General features: G+C 39.4%; 2 protein-coding genes across 2 annotated transcripts in view; both read left to right on the top strand.

Annotated features, from left to right (window-relative positions):
- LOC140945160 (uncharacterized) overlaps positions 1–17,067 on the top strand; it is a 388,260-nt gene that overhangs the window by 259,244 nt on the left and 111,949 nt on the right. The window lies entirely within an intron of this gene.
- The window catches only part of LOC140946920 (uncharacterized), a 147,306-nt gene that overhangs the window by 111,958 nt on the left and 18,281 nt on the right, over positions 1–17,067 (top strand). The window contains exons 3-5 of the mRNA XM_073396019.1: positions 1,181–1,303; positions 11,574–11,693; positions 12,454–12,687. Of these exons, the coding sequence (XP_073252120.1) occupies positions 12,459–12,687 (229 nt within the window). The 5' untranslated portion in view covers positions 1,181–1,303; positions 11,574–11,693; positions 12,454–12,458. The remainder of the gene's footprint in view (positions 1–1,180; positions 1,304–11,573; positions 11,694–12,453; positions 12,688–17,067) is intronic.

Below are 17,067 nucleotides of genomic sequence, written 5' to 3'. Positions count from 1 at the left end.
ATCATAATTAGCCTGCTCCCACGCAGACGTTATTAGGTGAGTCATATATATAGTTCCTCCCCACAAGACGAAGGGAGGAATGCGACTCTCCTAGAAAGAGCCTGATCTTGAACCTGATCCAGAAAATAGCTAGTATGGGCGAAAGGAAGGTCGGAGCGCGCGAGGGAGACACGCGGGAAGGGAGGTAGCGCCTGCCTGAGAGGTCAATGAAAATCGTACCAAAAAAAAAACAAAACAAAACAACACAAAACAACCTTTTTTGCATTATGATTTCCTCTGATTTCCTCTTTTGAAAGTCGTTTTCACCAAAGTCCAATTAATTTTGAGTCGCGTCAATTTCCAACAACGTAATTTCATAAAGCGAGCGTTAATTTCCTATAATAAGGCAGATAACTGTTATTATGGTGGCCAAAGTTACTTGAAATAAAAGAATAGAAAACTAAATCAATTGTTTTATTTAGTGCCTGAATTTTGAATTGCAGATGAAAATGAGTGTGAAACAGGAAAGCACAAATGTCATGAAAACGCTAATTGCAAAAACACTAAAGGATCCTTTGAGTGCACCTGCAAGCCAGGGTATTCTGGGGATGGAGTTAACTGCACAGGTGAAAACAATACCTCGGTCTTCTTTATAATGAATCTTTTTCTAATAAACTCCATTTATCTCGCATTAGAGCCAAGTTCAGCCACAAGGTAGTATGCAGCTTAGTCTCTGGTAGTGCAGTTTGTTCTTTTAAACTGAATAAGTATGGAAATGCTCTTGCATTATAAAAGTTTGTAATTTGCAGTATCTGTATGCAATTTTAGCCTTATACATCCTTGAGATATTTAAGTTTTTTATGTATTATTATATTGTGCCCATGGAAGATTGTCATGTCCGAACACGTATTCACGCTGGGTGAGCTTACTACATTTAATTATATCAGACCATTTTTCTTTAGAGAGGAAGTCATTCTGTATTCTCTAATATCTTGCTTCCTTAGGTCTCGCGAATCCTTTATCTATACATTTGATGTCATTTCTGAATTTCTCACCTGCTCAATATATAGCAAAAATGTTTTTGCTTTTCAGTATAGCCAGAAATCTCTCGCTCCCTCTCTCTTCTGATCGTACCCAATCCTATAAAATAAAAGGTTAAGTAAATCAGTTTTGATGATTCAGTCCTGCATCTGATTTGCAGACGTAAACGAGTGTATAACAGGAGAGCACAACTGTGACGCTAATGCAGTCTGCAATAACACTGAAGGATCTTTCGAGTGTACTTGCAAGCCAGGGTATTCGGGGAACGGAGTTAACTGTACAGGTGATTATACTTCAGTAAAGACTTGGATCGCCTTAATGTTAAGGCTATTAATTCAGTATTATTTTGTCTCGAGTTCATGCGTTTGAGTTCCTGCGTAGAATCCAAGAGTGATATTTCCAAATGTACAAATAAGAGTTTGAAGTCAAGACTTGGATCGACAAAGTGATCGTTGTCATAATTATTTAGCAATTACTGAATGAGGCTGAGTAGGCTGCATGTGAAAAATTATGTAGAGCGTAGAGGATGTTATCCTCAATCTTGCGGTGACTCAATCCAGCTTGATCGAAGTTTAGTACATCTGATCAATCCAGTGAAAGCGTTACTTCTCCCAGTAAAGATAGATCATAGATAATAAAATAATCAAATCGCAGCCGGCTGAAGGCTGAATTCTTTAATTATTTACAATACAATAAAAAGTATAAAATAATAGTAGAAGACTAATTTCAATTTTGTTAATTAGGAATAATGATAATGAAGAACTGAAAAAGAAAGAAAAAATAACGTAATAACACTTAATCTTACATTATAATAACATGTTTGGACGGCTGCACATGGCTGGTTTGAACGAAATTTTTGCAGCGGTTTGTGCGAAAGTGGGGCAAGTCGTAAACTCTCTCCTGTCTGGTATTGTAGTAGCCTTGGTGGTTCGGAGAAAGCAGGGCAAACGAATTTGTGCTGATCCGAGGATATACTATTAAACAGCTTAATACACTGATCGTTACGCCTATCATATAGAGCGGTTTTCACTTGACTGTCGAATTGGGATTGGTTTTGGTTTTGGTTTTGGTTTTACTACGTCCTTTGGTTGGCTAGTGTATTCAGTGTATTTACTTTGGTTTTGGTTTTACGACAGTCAAGTGAAAACCGCTCTAAACTGCTGAGACCAAAACTGACTAAACAGTGTTTGTATGATTTATCAGGCGCTATTATGGAGAGCGCTCTTTTTTGTACACGCTCACTTAGACAGTCGGGTAGGCTATGGTGGAAAATGGACGAGCAATATTTTAGAACGGGTCTCATTACTGTACAGTGGAAGTCAACAATATCTTTACACCTCAAGCTGAACCAAAAAAATACAAACGCTTATTTGCTTTCTTAATAGTTTCATTTAGTATTCACTAAATGAGTGGATAGCAATTTTCGCGCGTTCTGATTGGCTCCCGTAGCTATTAATATCCTTGGATATTCACTGTTTCATTTGTTCATGACGGAATTCTGCTTCTCGCTACGCGACAGTTTCGAAAGATGAAATTTTAGCGGTAAATGAAGCAGCTGCACCAACAAATACCAAGAAAGAGGAAAAATTTGGCTTGTCGGTGTTTACTGGTCGCTAGAAAAGAATTTTCTCACTGAATTTGGAACAAAATCATAACAAATGATCCCCGAAACACTGTAAATTGAAACGTAAACAAACTCGAACTAAGTGATTTTTATCCAACTGATTTGGTAAACACTAAAACAACTATCCCCCTCAGGGTCGGTTCATAGCGCTAGATATATACCTCGGTATATTCCACCTGACTATTCTGATCACCTCCCCTTCGGGGGATAGTTGTATATTATATAAACGTTCCACTTGAGATCGTTAATAATAATAATAGTAATAATAATAATAATGATAATAATAATGATAATGATAATGATAATGATAGAGACAGTACTTTCCTTAGTATATTTGCTGTCCCCAACAATGCTGTTTGCTGGATAACGTTCACGCCGATTCGCTTCAAATTTAAGGAGTACATGAAGAGAATCGGCGTGAACGTGAGGTTGAAAGTTATCCAGAAAACAGCATTGTTGGGGACAGCAAAGATACTAAGGAAAGTACTGTCCCTGTAAGAAGAAGGAAAAGAGAGACCTGGGACCCGTGGTGACTTGTTGTAACCTGCTCCCAAGGACTATAAACCAGGCCGAACATCCTACCTGAGTCTACAAGGAATGGACATCATCATCATCATCATAATAATAATGATAATAATAATAATAAAACTTATATAGTGCCGATATCAATATTGCTATTTTCATCAGCGCTTAAAATAAAAATATTTCAAAAAAAAAATTACTAGGACTGAATAAAGTATACAAAGTGTATGAACCTACCAAAAAGAGTTAAAACAATTATGTCAACACTCTGTACTACAACTATAAAAATTACCTAGACTACTTAAATCGTAAAAAACTGCATAAAACCTACTAAAAACGAGATTAAATAGCACATAAAATTACAAAAAAGCTTTCTGAAATAAAAATGTCTTGAGTGTCGTTTGAAACGATGCTACTAAGGGGCTACTCCTAATCGCATAGGGCCATCAATTCCATAGTTGAGGAGCAGCAGCAGCAAAAGATCGATCTCCTAACGTTGTCAAAGTCTTGATTTCACAGGGTTTAGTAACAGTCCATCACAATCGGAGAGTAAATTGTATTTACATGCTTCTTTAAGGTTAATAAGTTCCTGGAGACAAAAAGATGCTAAGCCAGTGATAACCTTTTACGTTAACAGTAGTATCTTAAAGTCAATTTTGAATTTAACCGGCAACCAGTGCAGATTATACAGCATCGGTCTTACGTGGCAGTATTTAGATTCCTGGAAAATTAACCTCGCGGCAGCATTTTGGACCCTCTGTAGCTTATTAAGCTGGTAGGCTGGCAGGCCACAGAGCAGGCTGTTACAGTAGTCGACGCGACAGTGTTATACCTAAAAGTTTGGCACTATTATAACAGCTAGTTCCTTCTCGTCGACCACAACAGGGCTGAAGACGTGTTTGTTATTTTCAAAGTCGATGATCATCTCCTTGCATTTGTCAGCGTTTAGTTGCATGCATTGTTCACGTGACCAGTCCTCGACGGCACTAACTGCGCTTTGAATGTCACCCTGTGCACCTCGCGGGAGTAACTCATCAATAGTAGAGAGATTAAGCATCGCGTTTACGGCAAACGGGAAACTTGAGATTCAAGTTGAGAAATTTTTAAAAAGAGAAATGAGCGGATTAAATCAGCTTAAAACAATTCTTATGGATAAAATTGGCCTGAATCTACCGATTTTCGTGTAGTTACAATGAACAGAAAACGACTAGTGAAGGGGAAACTTGCTTACGTTTGCCGTTTGCCGTAAACGCGATGCTTAATCTCTCTGTAAGTATCGTCAACGTACAAAATGTGCTTCTATGTGTCCACACTGAAAACCCCTGAGGAATAACGATGGGCCTAGTTTGGTTCCTTGAGGCACACCAGCGGGCACAGGGCCCCATTCATAAAAAAAGTCTCTAGACAACTTTAGGCGTTGTTGTCTATGCGTTAAGAAGTCGGCCACCCACAGGGCAACAGCGCATGAAAAGATAGGCCGAAAACTTTGCGCACAAGTAGGGTGTGGTCGCTGAGATCGAAGGCCTTCCTGTAATCAAACGGGACGAGTCTCACAGCAGCCCCAGACCCGTCGGTGGCTTGCAAACAGGTACATGTAGCATGTACGTAAGGGCGTGTAGGGTAGAGGACGCTGATACTGATTTGGATCAATCACCTCCAGAACCGCAGGACCGAAATGGAGAGCAACGAAGTCCTGTGCAAGTTTAGATATTACTGAGGTTGGGGACATCGGACGAAGATATTTGTTGATGTCGATAACAGGTGTTAGCTTGGGGACAGGCACCAACTTCCAGGATGATGGCCGTCTCTGCTCCGCGAAACTGCTGTTTTGCACAGCTAACTGGGCAAGCAAGGATGGCTGCGTACGCCTTCACCATACTACCCCATCTAGTCCTGCCGCCTTCATAGGGTTAAGCTTTTTTAAAGGAGATAAAACGGCGGGTTCGGATAGGGTCAGCGGTGACAAATCCTCACTGTGTGACGGGAGGAATTCAAGCCTTTGGAAGGGCTCCATAGGTTGTAGGAATCCTGAGTTGATTTGGCTGGCAATCTCTTGGTCAGACAGAAGAGCGGAACCTCGATCTATAAGTTGGCAAACAAAGGGTCTGAGCCAGGCGCGAGAGCCATGTCAGCGATTCACTTGACCGTACTCCACCACTAGCTAGGCTTGGTTTGCTTTAGGTGGTTCACGTTTGAAGCGTAGTAGTTGCTACGGAGAGCTATCACTCTGTCTAAAGGAATGGGGCCAAAATGAAAAATCCGGCCGGATTTTTTGCGTTTGCTACCAGTTTACTTTGCAAAATCCTGCCAGCAAACCTCTATAACGTGTACTAACCAGGCTTTTATACTTTTTACATATATATCACTTGTAAAAGTAAACAGTAGTTTTAGGCGCCGAATTTATTCAGACCATACTCGGTAATTATTGAGAGTTTCAAGAAACGACAATTTGAGAGAAACAATCAACTTGTTAATTGACAAAGCTATTCTAAAGAATTGCAAGAAAAGGCACATTTTGGCGTTGGCTTTGAGCGTTTACTGGATAGTATATGACATGATACCACATAGCTGGATTGTCAAGTGTTTGGAGATGTTTGAAATAGCTGAGAATGTGAAAAGGCTTTTTTATTAATGGTATGCAGACATGGAAGTAGAGTTATTATCATCAGGCGAGAGGTTGGAAGTCATTATAATTAGAAGGAGAGGCATTTTCCAGAGGGCTATTTGTTTTGTGCACGAATTCCATTCACATTGGTGTTGAGAAAATCAACAGCAGGTTATGATCTTGCGGAGAATTTAAGATTTACCATCTTCTTTTTTTGTGAACGACTTAAAATTGTTTCGGAAAAGTAAAGATCAAATAGATTCGTTGGTGCAAACTGTACCGTTGCTTAGTAAAAACATTAGATTGGAGTTTGGATTGAAAAAGTGTAGTGTGTTGAGTAGAGATAGAGGGATGAAATTAAGCCTCGAGTAAGTGTCGAGTAAGGTCCAGATAAATCATTGATATGCATGAGAGTCGAGTCCATGACGTCACCCATTGTTTTAACCTAGGGAAAAAGTGGGTTCCTCCATACTGATAAGTGCCCTCCTCCATATCTAGTGAGCGTCTGTCTTATACAATAGGAACAATAGCCTTACCTAGAATTGTCCGGTAAGTAACTTGAGCCCGGTTTGCTCGAATCGCCTATTACAAAAATGGGAACAAGAGAAGCGATCACCTAGCAACACAAGAAACGGCTTATATTTTCTATTACAATTTAAGCGCTTAAATCCGGATATATAAACAAAACACACACACAGAAACTGGAGCTGAGAACTCTTTATTTTAGCCAGATATCTGTTTTGCAACTGAAAGTATCGCTTATCTTTTTCATCGTCCCGAAGATTGTTTCCAGAAAGCACATCATCCATGTTGCCCTGTATTTCTTGCATAGCTAGAAGGAGCAGGACAGGAGAAAGATTTTGCTGCTGTAGGTATTTTGGAAGCTCGTAAGGAATATTTTCTTAATACCCTGCTTGGTTAAAGCCCTCTTCACTGGGCAGGAGGTTTTTTCGCAAGGAGGAAGTTATCTTGGGTAGTAGTTTTTAGATCAACCAAAAGGTCTTTTTACGGCCTCTTCGTACTGATTTAAAAAGAAATAACTTTGCCCGGGATACATTTGCTTGGCCAGAGTCAAGTTTTGCAATTTGTCTCGTGGATTCTTGAATAACAGCAAATAATGACCGTTTAGGCTTATGATGCGACTTCCCTTCCCCTGATGAAATAGATTCTGCACGATATAAATCTCGCTGAGATTTCGATGATGAGAACCACGAGTAAAGAGGTTCACAATTCGCTTGTCTTTACTGGCGTCAATCATCTGATCATCAAACACGATCAGATTCTGTTTGTTCACATCAAAATAGGAATCCTGCTCCAAAGCCGTAGGAATTCCCTTGATAAATCCAATGTGTGGCATGGCGATTATCATTTCTGTATACGCAGGCCGCCATTGTGAATAACACCAAACGATCCTTTCTGGGGGAAGGTAAATTGCCACTGAAGCTTTATGTAATAGAGATAGAACCCAGGCTGCTTTTCCGGACTTGGTCATTCCAGCAATCATGGAGGTGAAAGGATGCTAAAAGCGAAACCGCTGACATTTCTGTGAAGACATCGAAACTGTTTGAAATGGGGTGAGACCAGCATTGCGGTGTTTAGACATCACGTGCCTTTGCATGCTATTCTTTCTACTAAACGATTTTTCGCAAACGGAACAGAACCAGCTCATGTCAACTCCTCAGGAACAGAATGTAGACTGAGAAAAAGGTAGAACGTTGTACGTTTATATAGGTTTGGCAAGCCATGAAACCACATTTCTATTGTTTTCGTCCACCACCACCATCACCACCACCACATTTCTATTGTTAAGTTATTAATTGTTTTGCTGTTGTTGTTGTTGTTTTTATAATAATATGTCAAGGTTCTCTCTTGGGGTTTTTACTGTAGAGCTGAGCCAATTTGTATGCAAATGTCGGCTTGTTAACTCGCATAATTAACTGACTAACGGCGCGTGAAAATGACAAGACCGTCTTGTCATTTTCACGCGCCGTTAGTCTATGGCATAGGCTTACCAAGCGCTTTGAGTTAGTCCTCTCCTCGAGATAGAATAGCTGGATTTTGTGCTTGAGTTTTGTTTATGTCCTATGTTTAGTCATGATAATTTAAAGAAATGATTAAAGATTTTTCAGTTACACTCAGTAACGATAGCGTGTTCAACAACTGAGCTCTTTCATTTTGAACACAGAATAGTTTGTACATGACCCAATCATCAGGGTTAAAAGAGACCGGGCAATTCTAGGCAAGCCTATTGTTCCTATTGTATAAGAGAGACGTTCATTAGATACCGAGGAAGACGCTTATCAGTATGAAGGAACCCACTTTTTTCCTAGGTTAAAACAATGGGTGACGTCAAGTACTCGACCCTTATGCATATCAATGATTTACCTCAACCTTACTCGACACTTACTCGACACCAACGGGGCTTAATTTTATCCCTCTATCACTACTGTGTTGGTAATGACAAGGGAAAAGAAAGTAAGGTTTGAGGGTATAACTCTTTTGTATGGGCGGATTATGGGAGAAATTGGTGAAAGAAGGTATAAATATTTGGCGATCATTGAGGCGGATTTGATAAACGAAAAGGAGATGAAAAAAAATTCAAGAGAGTAAAAAAGAAGGCTGAAACTAATGTTGAAATCAAGATTGAATTGAAAGAATAAGGTTATAGCGACGAACACCTGTGCAGCAGTCAGTGCTGATCAAGTATGGAGCAGGTAAGATGGGCAAACGAAGAACTGAAAACATTGGATAAAATAACTAGAAAGGTGTTGACAATGAATGGTGCTTTCCATTCCAAAAGAGATGTTGATAGGTTGTGTGTATCAAGGGAGGATGGAGGTCGGGCCGACTAATAATCTGTGAGGAGTGTGTGAGAGGTGAGTAAAACAGTTTTGGGTGGTGTGTGAGGAATTCTTGGGACGTTTTACTGCAAGGGGTAAGGGGTAATTAATTAAGGTATATTAAAAGTGAGGAAACTGACAGTTAAGTTGATTGAAGACATCTTGGAACAATGAGCTGAAACTCGACAGTTGGAAGGAAAAAATGCTGCATGGTCAATTTTATGAGAAATACCCGGAACAACACATGTAAGAAAACTTGGAGCTGGTTACGAAAAGCAGACTCGAAGATCCAAACAGAAGCAATCATTTGTGCAGGCCAGAAACAGGCTCAGAGGACCAACCATGTAACTGATACCATGTTAACTGCAAGACTGTGCGAGTCCCCCTTATGTAGGTAATGAGGCGAGAGTGTAAAGCATATTGTCTGTGAATGTAAAAAGTTAGCCCAAAGGGAATATAAACAGATACATGACAATATTGCAAAAGTAGTTCGTTGGAAGTTATGTGAGAAATATCATCTGGGAGAGAAGGACAAGTGGTACGAACACGTGCCTAACAGTGTGAGTGAAAGCGATGAAGTTAAAGGGACAGTGTCCCGATTATGCGCACGCGCGAGCGTCATCTGTTTTTCTTCAAGAACTGTCAAATTGACTCGACAAGATTTCCTTCCGGACCGCACCGCCGACAGAGATTTTTTGTTTATATTCTCAAGTAATATTTTAGACTTTCGAAGAAGTCTTTCTTCTTATATAAAAATTTGGCTCGCGATTCGAAGACTCATCTCGATTTTATCGCTAGCTGGGCCGCCTCGCGACCCGGAAATCTCGTTCCGCTCGCTTTAAAAACATATTTTCTAATTTGAAACTCGTGTCAGAGGTCAATCGCTCCAAGTCCAGTAATATCTGCCTGATTTCCTCGCGTTCTAGCCTCAAACGTTTGAAAGACATAAATAAAAATGCAATCTCAACGCTATGAATCATCACAAAGGTTAGTCAAAAATGATATTATGATTTCATGTCACTAGTTTTTCAAAACATGTAGCGCCTGTTTGTTTGATTTTGTCGGCCGTAGGGAGATTCATTTAAAAGTATACTAACGCGTCTTTGCAATTTATTCTGCTCCACGAAGCACCCCAGGGGCACCCAACGAGGATATAGTTCAAAACCACTAAAGCATAGCATTGTTGAACGTATTTTAGTATTCAAACGGTAGATATAGGCATATTTTTATCGCCTAAAAACTTTTCATCTGTTCGGATTTCCTAGCTGAAAGTCTAGTAATCCGAAGATTATAGGGATAAAAACTTACCTTCTCGAAAATTTCAGCCAGGAAAAGGCTCCCGAAAATTCTAAGTGGCCTTTTTTAGGGTCAAAATCCGTTAAAAATGGGTAATTATACCATTTTGTAGATGTTCGAAAATCCTAGGAGAGGCAGGCAAGCAAGAAATTTTACAACAAATGCTCCGAAAATTCTAGATCTCAAATCGTCTTCCGAACAGATATTTTCCCGAAAATTGCCGTTGGTGCCCCTACTCCCCTCCACAAGATCTCCTCAGTCACATCAATGTCTTAACGGTTTCTTTCTTACAGTCTTTATTGTTGCTGTTTCATTTCTGCGTATTCCTTTCACAATTATCTGAGCTTGTATGGAAGCTAGCAGAAGAAATAAGCCTTCAATCGGCATCAAAGTGCTTCCAATCTTTTGGTCCTCCGGCCAACGGTAATAAAAGTAACGCCAAAAAATCCAGATTTTGCCCAAATCGAAACTTAACAGGAACAATATATCATTGATCTATAATCCTGAGAAGTTTTAGTGTCGTATTGAACCCGGCCAAGCGCGATGCAAACAGATTTTTCAAGATTCTCTTACTCTCCTCGCATCTTTTGATTTCGCGACATCCTGTCCAAAAATCAAAGTTTGGTGCATGCGCAGTAACGGGATACTGTTCCTTTAAACCACTGTGGGATAATGAACATCCAATGTGATCATGTCATCAATGCTACAATAGACATGATCATGTGGTTGTAAACAAACAGGAGAGAGAGTGCGCCATTGTCGATATTGCTGTAGCGGGGGATAAGAGAATTGTTATAAGGAGAATGAGAAGGTTATAAAATATCAGGATCCTAAAATAGAAATTGCAAGGATATGGAACATGAGAACTGTGCAGGAGATACCTATGTTGTATGATCATTGGGAAGTGTGACAAAGAACTTGGATAAGTGGCTGGAAACGTTGGACATTAGAATTAGTATTTCATTAATCTAAAAAACTACACTACTAGGAAAAGCAAGGATTTTAGGGGAAGTATTAGAGTTCTAGAGTAAGGAGGTGAAATCCAAGGGGCCTTTGGTCAGAGATTATGACTCGCTCCTTTAGCAGGTAAATCGGTATAAGCAGCCAATGTACAAAGCAAGAAATGATTATAATAATATTAATAACAATAATAATAATAGTAATTTTAATGATAGTTATAATACTTATATTGTTAATAATGGAAATAGGTCTGAGTGGAGTCAGGAGACCACATGGCTGGAGTCCGATTTGTATAAAAATAAGTAACAATTAATCGTAACTGTACCAAAATTTGTGATAATTTCAGATTTTATGAAACTAAAACACAAGATCTTGTAAGAGTTTCATGCGGCTAGAAGAAAAATATGAATAACAACAACAAAAACCCAAAAAACGTCGGAGAGCGTTCGCGATGAAGTGATTATTGTACCATTTCTTATGAATATATGACGAGTACTGCCTCCGCGCACTGTATCCCACTACACTGTTATTATCATAATTAGAAGAGCGCTAGCATTTAGTAGTGGTAATAGGACTCAGATTAGAATCAATTCCGTCTGTAATCATTGGAGTCATATAGAAAACTGTTTCTCAGTAGTCCTTTTGTGGTCGCACACTATATATAGAAAAAAAGACAAGCTAAATAGTAGCATCTCCTGTTTTTCAGACGTTAACGAGTGTGCTACAGAAAAACACAACTGTGACAACAGCTCCAAATGCCATAACACCAAAGGATCCTTCCTATGTATCTGCAGGAGGCCAGAATATTTCGGCGTTAATTGCACCGGTAAATATAATGTACATTGAAATAGTAGATTCCGCTGATAAAAATGGTCGCGGTGTAATTGGGGTCTATCAAATGGTGAAATCATGTTCACTACTGTCATCATTGGTATCGCGTTTATTTCCCGTTTTTCGTTGATAGCTATTTTAGAGAAGAAAAAAATCAAACCAGAAAGGTTTGTTGAAGTCCTTTGGTTTCAATTTGATAAAAGCACATGAAGATTTGACATGATCTTTAAGGTCAAGTAATACGGGCAAAATGTTCTTTTAACTTGTTGCACAACATTGGTAGTTGCATTCCAAGTTCAAAAGCGTTTTTGCCCTTCGAGTTTAAGAGTGCAAATTAACGGTGCAGCCTTGTCTAAAATCAATCTGCCCGGTATTTTGGGCCATCGCTGTTTGTACGTTTGATTTTGTGTTAAAATTAGTATTTATTATGCAGTAGCTTTTAAGACCGGTCTCATTTCGGTGGCTGAACACCGCGATAGTATGTCTTTAAACTTAGAGGTTGCCAGTACAAACGATTCACGTGACTAAGTAAAAAAGCACCCCAAGCACTCCCTCCCCTCAATGGAGCTTTGCGGTCTCTGGGTTAAGAGAAGAAGCTGACGGTAAAACCGATAAGAAGTTTTTAGTCAGACCTTCTTGTTCCATCTTAAGACATCAGATAGTTACAGCAGCAACAGAACATGTATAAAAAACACTAGAAACCAATTCTTTTTGCAATCGTTGAAGCCTATATTTTACTTTCCTGTTATTTTTAGCGTTCATGGACTCAAATATATTGAAAACAGATTCTTCGTATTTGTACCATCTGGGAAAATTTCTGGAGCCTGCGGTTGGGTACAATTCCCAATGGCTACTGTGCTGGCGGGCTACATTGCACGGCTGGAATGTCCGTACACAGTTTCACAGACGCTGCGATGGAAAAAGAGACACAGTTACCATAATAAAAAAGGGTAAATACGTTTTTGGAGGTTACACGGACATTCCTTGGGGTAAGAAAATTGCTTCCTCAGTTTAAAACAAAATAGCAATAAAACTTAAAGTTGAGGCAAACCAGTCTTCCTAACTATTTATACTGCTGTAAGAACTAGGGAGGCTGGTTGTTACTTATTAACGATTCTGTAAAATTGCAGATATGTTGAATATCTATCCTCCCGGTTCCTGGCGAGAAAATACATGGACCATAGTATTGACTCAAAGGGTTACCTAAGTTTTCTATACAGGCCACCAAACTGTGACCCCCACGGGCATTTTCCTCTAATTTTTGGCAACATAGCTATTCTTACGAACTCGAGTACGCTGATTTCGAAAATTACTGTTGTTGCCAATCTCAAGCTTGTGTTAAGGTGGAGTTTTGGGGCATTTCATTATGACGTCACTGTCCAAATAAGAAGATTTCTTTCCTTCCATAATTATAAAATTAAATAGATCCAGAAATGGTTTTAATTTTAAAGACCATTTAGGGAATTTATGAAACGCTGTTTCTGCGAATTTCGAGGCGTCACATGACAATTGACCACACCCTTTGATATAAAATTTACACAATTATGGCTAAAGATGTGATATTTATCGTAATAATTTTACTGAGATAATTAAAAAGTATATTGAAATAAGCCATTCTTTGATTGCACGTGCTCTTGGTACTTTTCCTCTCACTAAATGCGTTACCAGACCAAGGCAACTTTGAAACTCAAGTAAGTTCAAATAGTTTAAGATAGCCGGACTGATTAATAAAATGTAGGTGCATGGAGACATCTAAAAAGAAAAGGAGCTGTAGCGATTCTCTCAGTACAGACAGGAGTGGCTTTCCACAAGGACCAACGAGAGATGTGCAAAGCTGCTAGAAGCGCAAAGGCACGGAAAAGTGCTTGTGATGAACAAAATAAAGAGACAATAAAAAGAGAAAGAGTAAGAGATGTAACCACTCCTAGGGCTTTCCACAAGTTGCTCGGCAACTTTTTGGCAACTTCTCGTACTTCGAGCAACTTCTCGAGTTATCTTCTAAATCTGAGATATCGGAGCAGCTTTTAGTGCTTCTAATTGGCCTTTCTTCCATATTTCACAATGTTTCAATAAACAATTTCTGAATTTCCTATAAAAAAAGAAGCCAAATCCTCCCTCCTGGGGCAGATCATGAGCGCAAGATAAAAGTAGCCGGGCTGCTAGGTCAGCTGTTTTTAGAGAAAATTCACGAAGTGGACGAAGATTCACACTCGACTGACTTGTGTCTCGAGTGAAGAAGGTCATTCAACATTTTTATTGGCTCATTAGACTTTCTGGTTTTTATCTAGGACAAAGTTATTTCGCAACGCTGGTTACGCCGCAAAATTGCACAAAATGCTTAGAAATCTTACTTTTGTTGTACAAGTTGCATATTTTAGCATCAGACCAAAAAAAAGTTTCTTGTTTTTTTTTCGAGCAACTTTTGAGGAACTTTTGTTTGTTTTTTGAGCAACTTTTTTGAGAAAAAAGAGAAACTTTTTGAAAAATCTCGAGCAGCTTGTGGAAAGCCTAACCACTCATGACTCACTTCGTCTCACAATGGCACAGAAATTTGTTATCGGGACTTCATACACAAAGTGAAAATTGAGCTTCTGAAGGAAAAGCTATATGTTAAATAAGCACCTTACGATCCGACGACGGCGACGGCAACGGGAACGCCACAAAAGGAATAGGTTTAATTAGCAAAACAACAATTTTGCACGTGAATCGCGCTTTTTTGTACATTTCTTTGCCGTCACTGCACGACTACGACGTGAAAATGTTTAATTTCACGATGTACAGAGGAAGTACACAAGCGACGTCGAAACTTCCTCGATCTCTTTCTGAACTTGGATATGGTTCTTAGGAATTCAACTTTAGGAGGGTTCGCCTACATTTGACAAAGTTAGTAACTTGGAGTAATCTCGATGGAGATTGACAGAACGCGAATTCACTTTTTCAGCGACGTTTTTTCTGCCGTCGCCATCCTAGGGTCTTAAGGTCCCTAATAATCCCCCCCCCCCCCCCCCCCTAACGCAGAAGAAAAGTATTTCTTTTGACAACGAGGCGGCCTCCACTTCATTAAAAGGGCAAGTAGCACGAAGTAGTAGGAATAGTGTCGCACCTGTACAATGGAGTCTTTCTGTACTTTGCCAAAAATCCGAAAACATCGAGAAGCGCTCAGATCATTTACAGCATTCAATGTAAGCAATTCAGTTCCAGCAATTGAATCATCTTATCTGGATTTAACCTGAATTTCAGACGATTACTTCGAGTCGTTTTTACTTCCTCAGTAACATCTGAATCGACTGGCCGTTAATACCGTCCAGTGACGTCACTACTCATTTTCCTAAGTCATGCAAAAAGTAAAACACGATTTTCAACTGGCAAACAAAGACATATCGTCTGGAAATGTCTACATGATACAGAAGTGCTTTACTCTTTTTAAATGTGATTCATATTTAACGTTTAAACTGTCAACTGCATGCACTACTCTGAACGAAGTCTGTTGTACGTTTAATTCAATACTCAAACTCGATCGCAATCACGCAGATAAAACAAGCTTATTAAAAAACACACACGGAACACTTCAAAAACACAAAGACTTGCTTTGATTGAAAAGAAGCTAATTTGGTCCTTAACGAAGAAGAAAGAAAACAAGAAAGAAAAGTCAAACAGAATCATTACACTTGACAGTGGAAATGACAAGACTTAAATCCCAGAAATTTTCCCACAAACAGTCACTGCCGAAACCACCAAGCAGGTCAAAATGAAAAAACTACCGACTCTCCGCAATGATTCTTCATTGGAGTTCAATTTAAGAATCCATAATTTCGAAGACAAGGGCAATTTTGCTGTTTACGATAAAGATTGTCGAATTTTTTTAACTCCACGCAAACATGCAAGGCATGCGATCCGGCAATCCTGCTAAAATTTCTCATAACTATACATAATTCTGAGAATGTTCAGACAACAATCAACCAATCAAACACTACCCGGTTTTCGGGTAGTGACGTCACACTGGGCGGGATTAGCGGCCGGTCGATTCAGACGTTGCTAAAAGAGTAAAAAAGGACTCGAAGTAATCGTCTGAAATTCAGGCTAATCTGGATAATGCAAAAGTGCCGGGAAGGTATCGCAAGAAGTGTCTGAGCGCTTAGTACCAGACTAGCAAAAAGAAAGAGGAATCTCAACAGGCAGTTATCGTTATGATTTTATCTGCTTTGAGCTCGGCCACTATACTGCAGAGCGTAACCAAATACTCCAGCTATCTGACGTATGGCCGGGATATAATAAGCTAACCCAAAAAACTAATACAAACATACCGCAGTCATCTGTCAACAGGAAAGCATCATGAGAAAAGTTGGAGACTTGTTCGAATTCTTAAGCACTGATACGGGGGATTACATCATACAAGTTATGATGTACGCTCCTAGTTACTCAACGCTGTTAGTAGATCTACTGCACAAGGAGGGCCATATACAGCTACAACAGCCGAATCCTCAAGTTGGACCCCTCACTGGGGCAAGATACAGTCTGTTCTTGAAAGAGATAAATGGCACCGTTGTCCTAACTGGTTCTAAACCCGGACAACTTCCTGATGCAGTTCACTGCTAATAACATTGACATCAACCATTCGTTACTAGGTGGAAAGGACACTTTCCACGCAACACAGGTACCTGGTTGACAAAGAGGCCCAAATAAAACAAAGCATTTAGCAAGCTTGAGGCCCAAAGTGAATTGTGAAATTACTAGGATTCAACATTGCACAAGAAAAACAAAAAGTTGTATATATATTCCTAAGTACATTACAAAAAAATAATGGCTGTCTTTACACTAGGCTGCTAAGTTTTACTTAACCAAAAATTTGTGTGTGAAGGCCTAAGTAAAATCTCAAGAAACTTTACTTTGTATCTCATTAAAGTCGGAAAGTTGAAACGATTCAAGAAAGTTTCAAGCGACTTGAAAAGCGTCCTTAAAACCGACTTAGCTGACTTGCGGTTACTTGCGGTTTCTTGGAGTGCTTACCATTTGACAGAAAAATCTGGCTGGGGTGTCGAAAGCATAATGGTAAGCGATTTACCAGTTTACTTTAGAGTTGCCACATCCGTTATTGTTTGAATCCAAAAAGGGGGCGAATGCGTCTGGAACCGAGAAATTTGTAGTTGGTAAGCAATATTCCGTTTGGTTTGTACCAACTGGAATAAACGGACTACCTCAAAACGTACTCCTCAATTTTTGGTCGGAATTTCCAAAAAGTGACCTTACCATTTACCATCCATCTGGAATTTCCGAAATTTTCTGTCAAATGGTAAGCACCCTTAAGGTTTGAGAAAGGCGAAACACGTCAATCAATCGTAATTATGTTGCGTGGGAAAATAGCTTAAGTT

Source organism: Porites lutea, chromosome 8, assembly GCF_958299795.1.
Source record: "Porites lutea chromosome 8, jaPorLute2.1, whole genome shotgun sequence".
Lineage (NCBI taxonomy): Eukaryota > Metazoa > Cnidaria > Anthozoa > Scleractinia > Poritidae > Porites > Porites lutea.
This window is presented reverse-complemented; position numbering and strand designations above follow the sequence as displayed.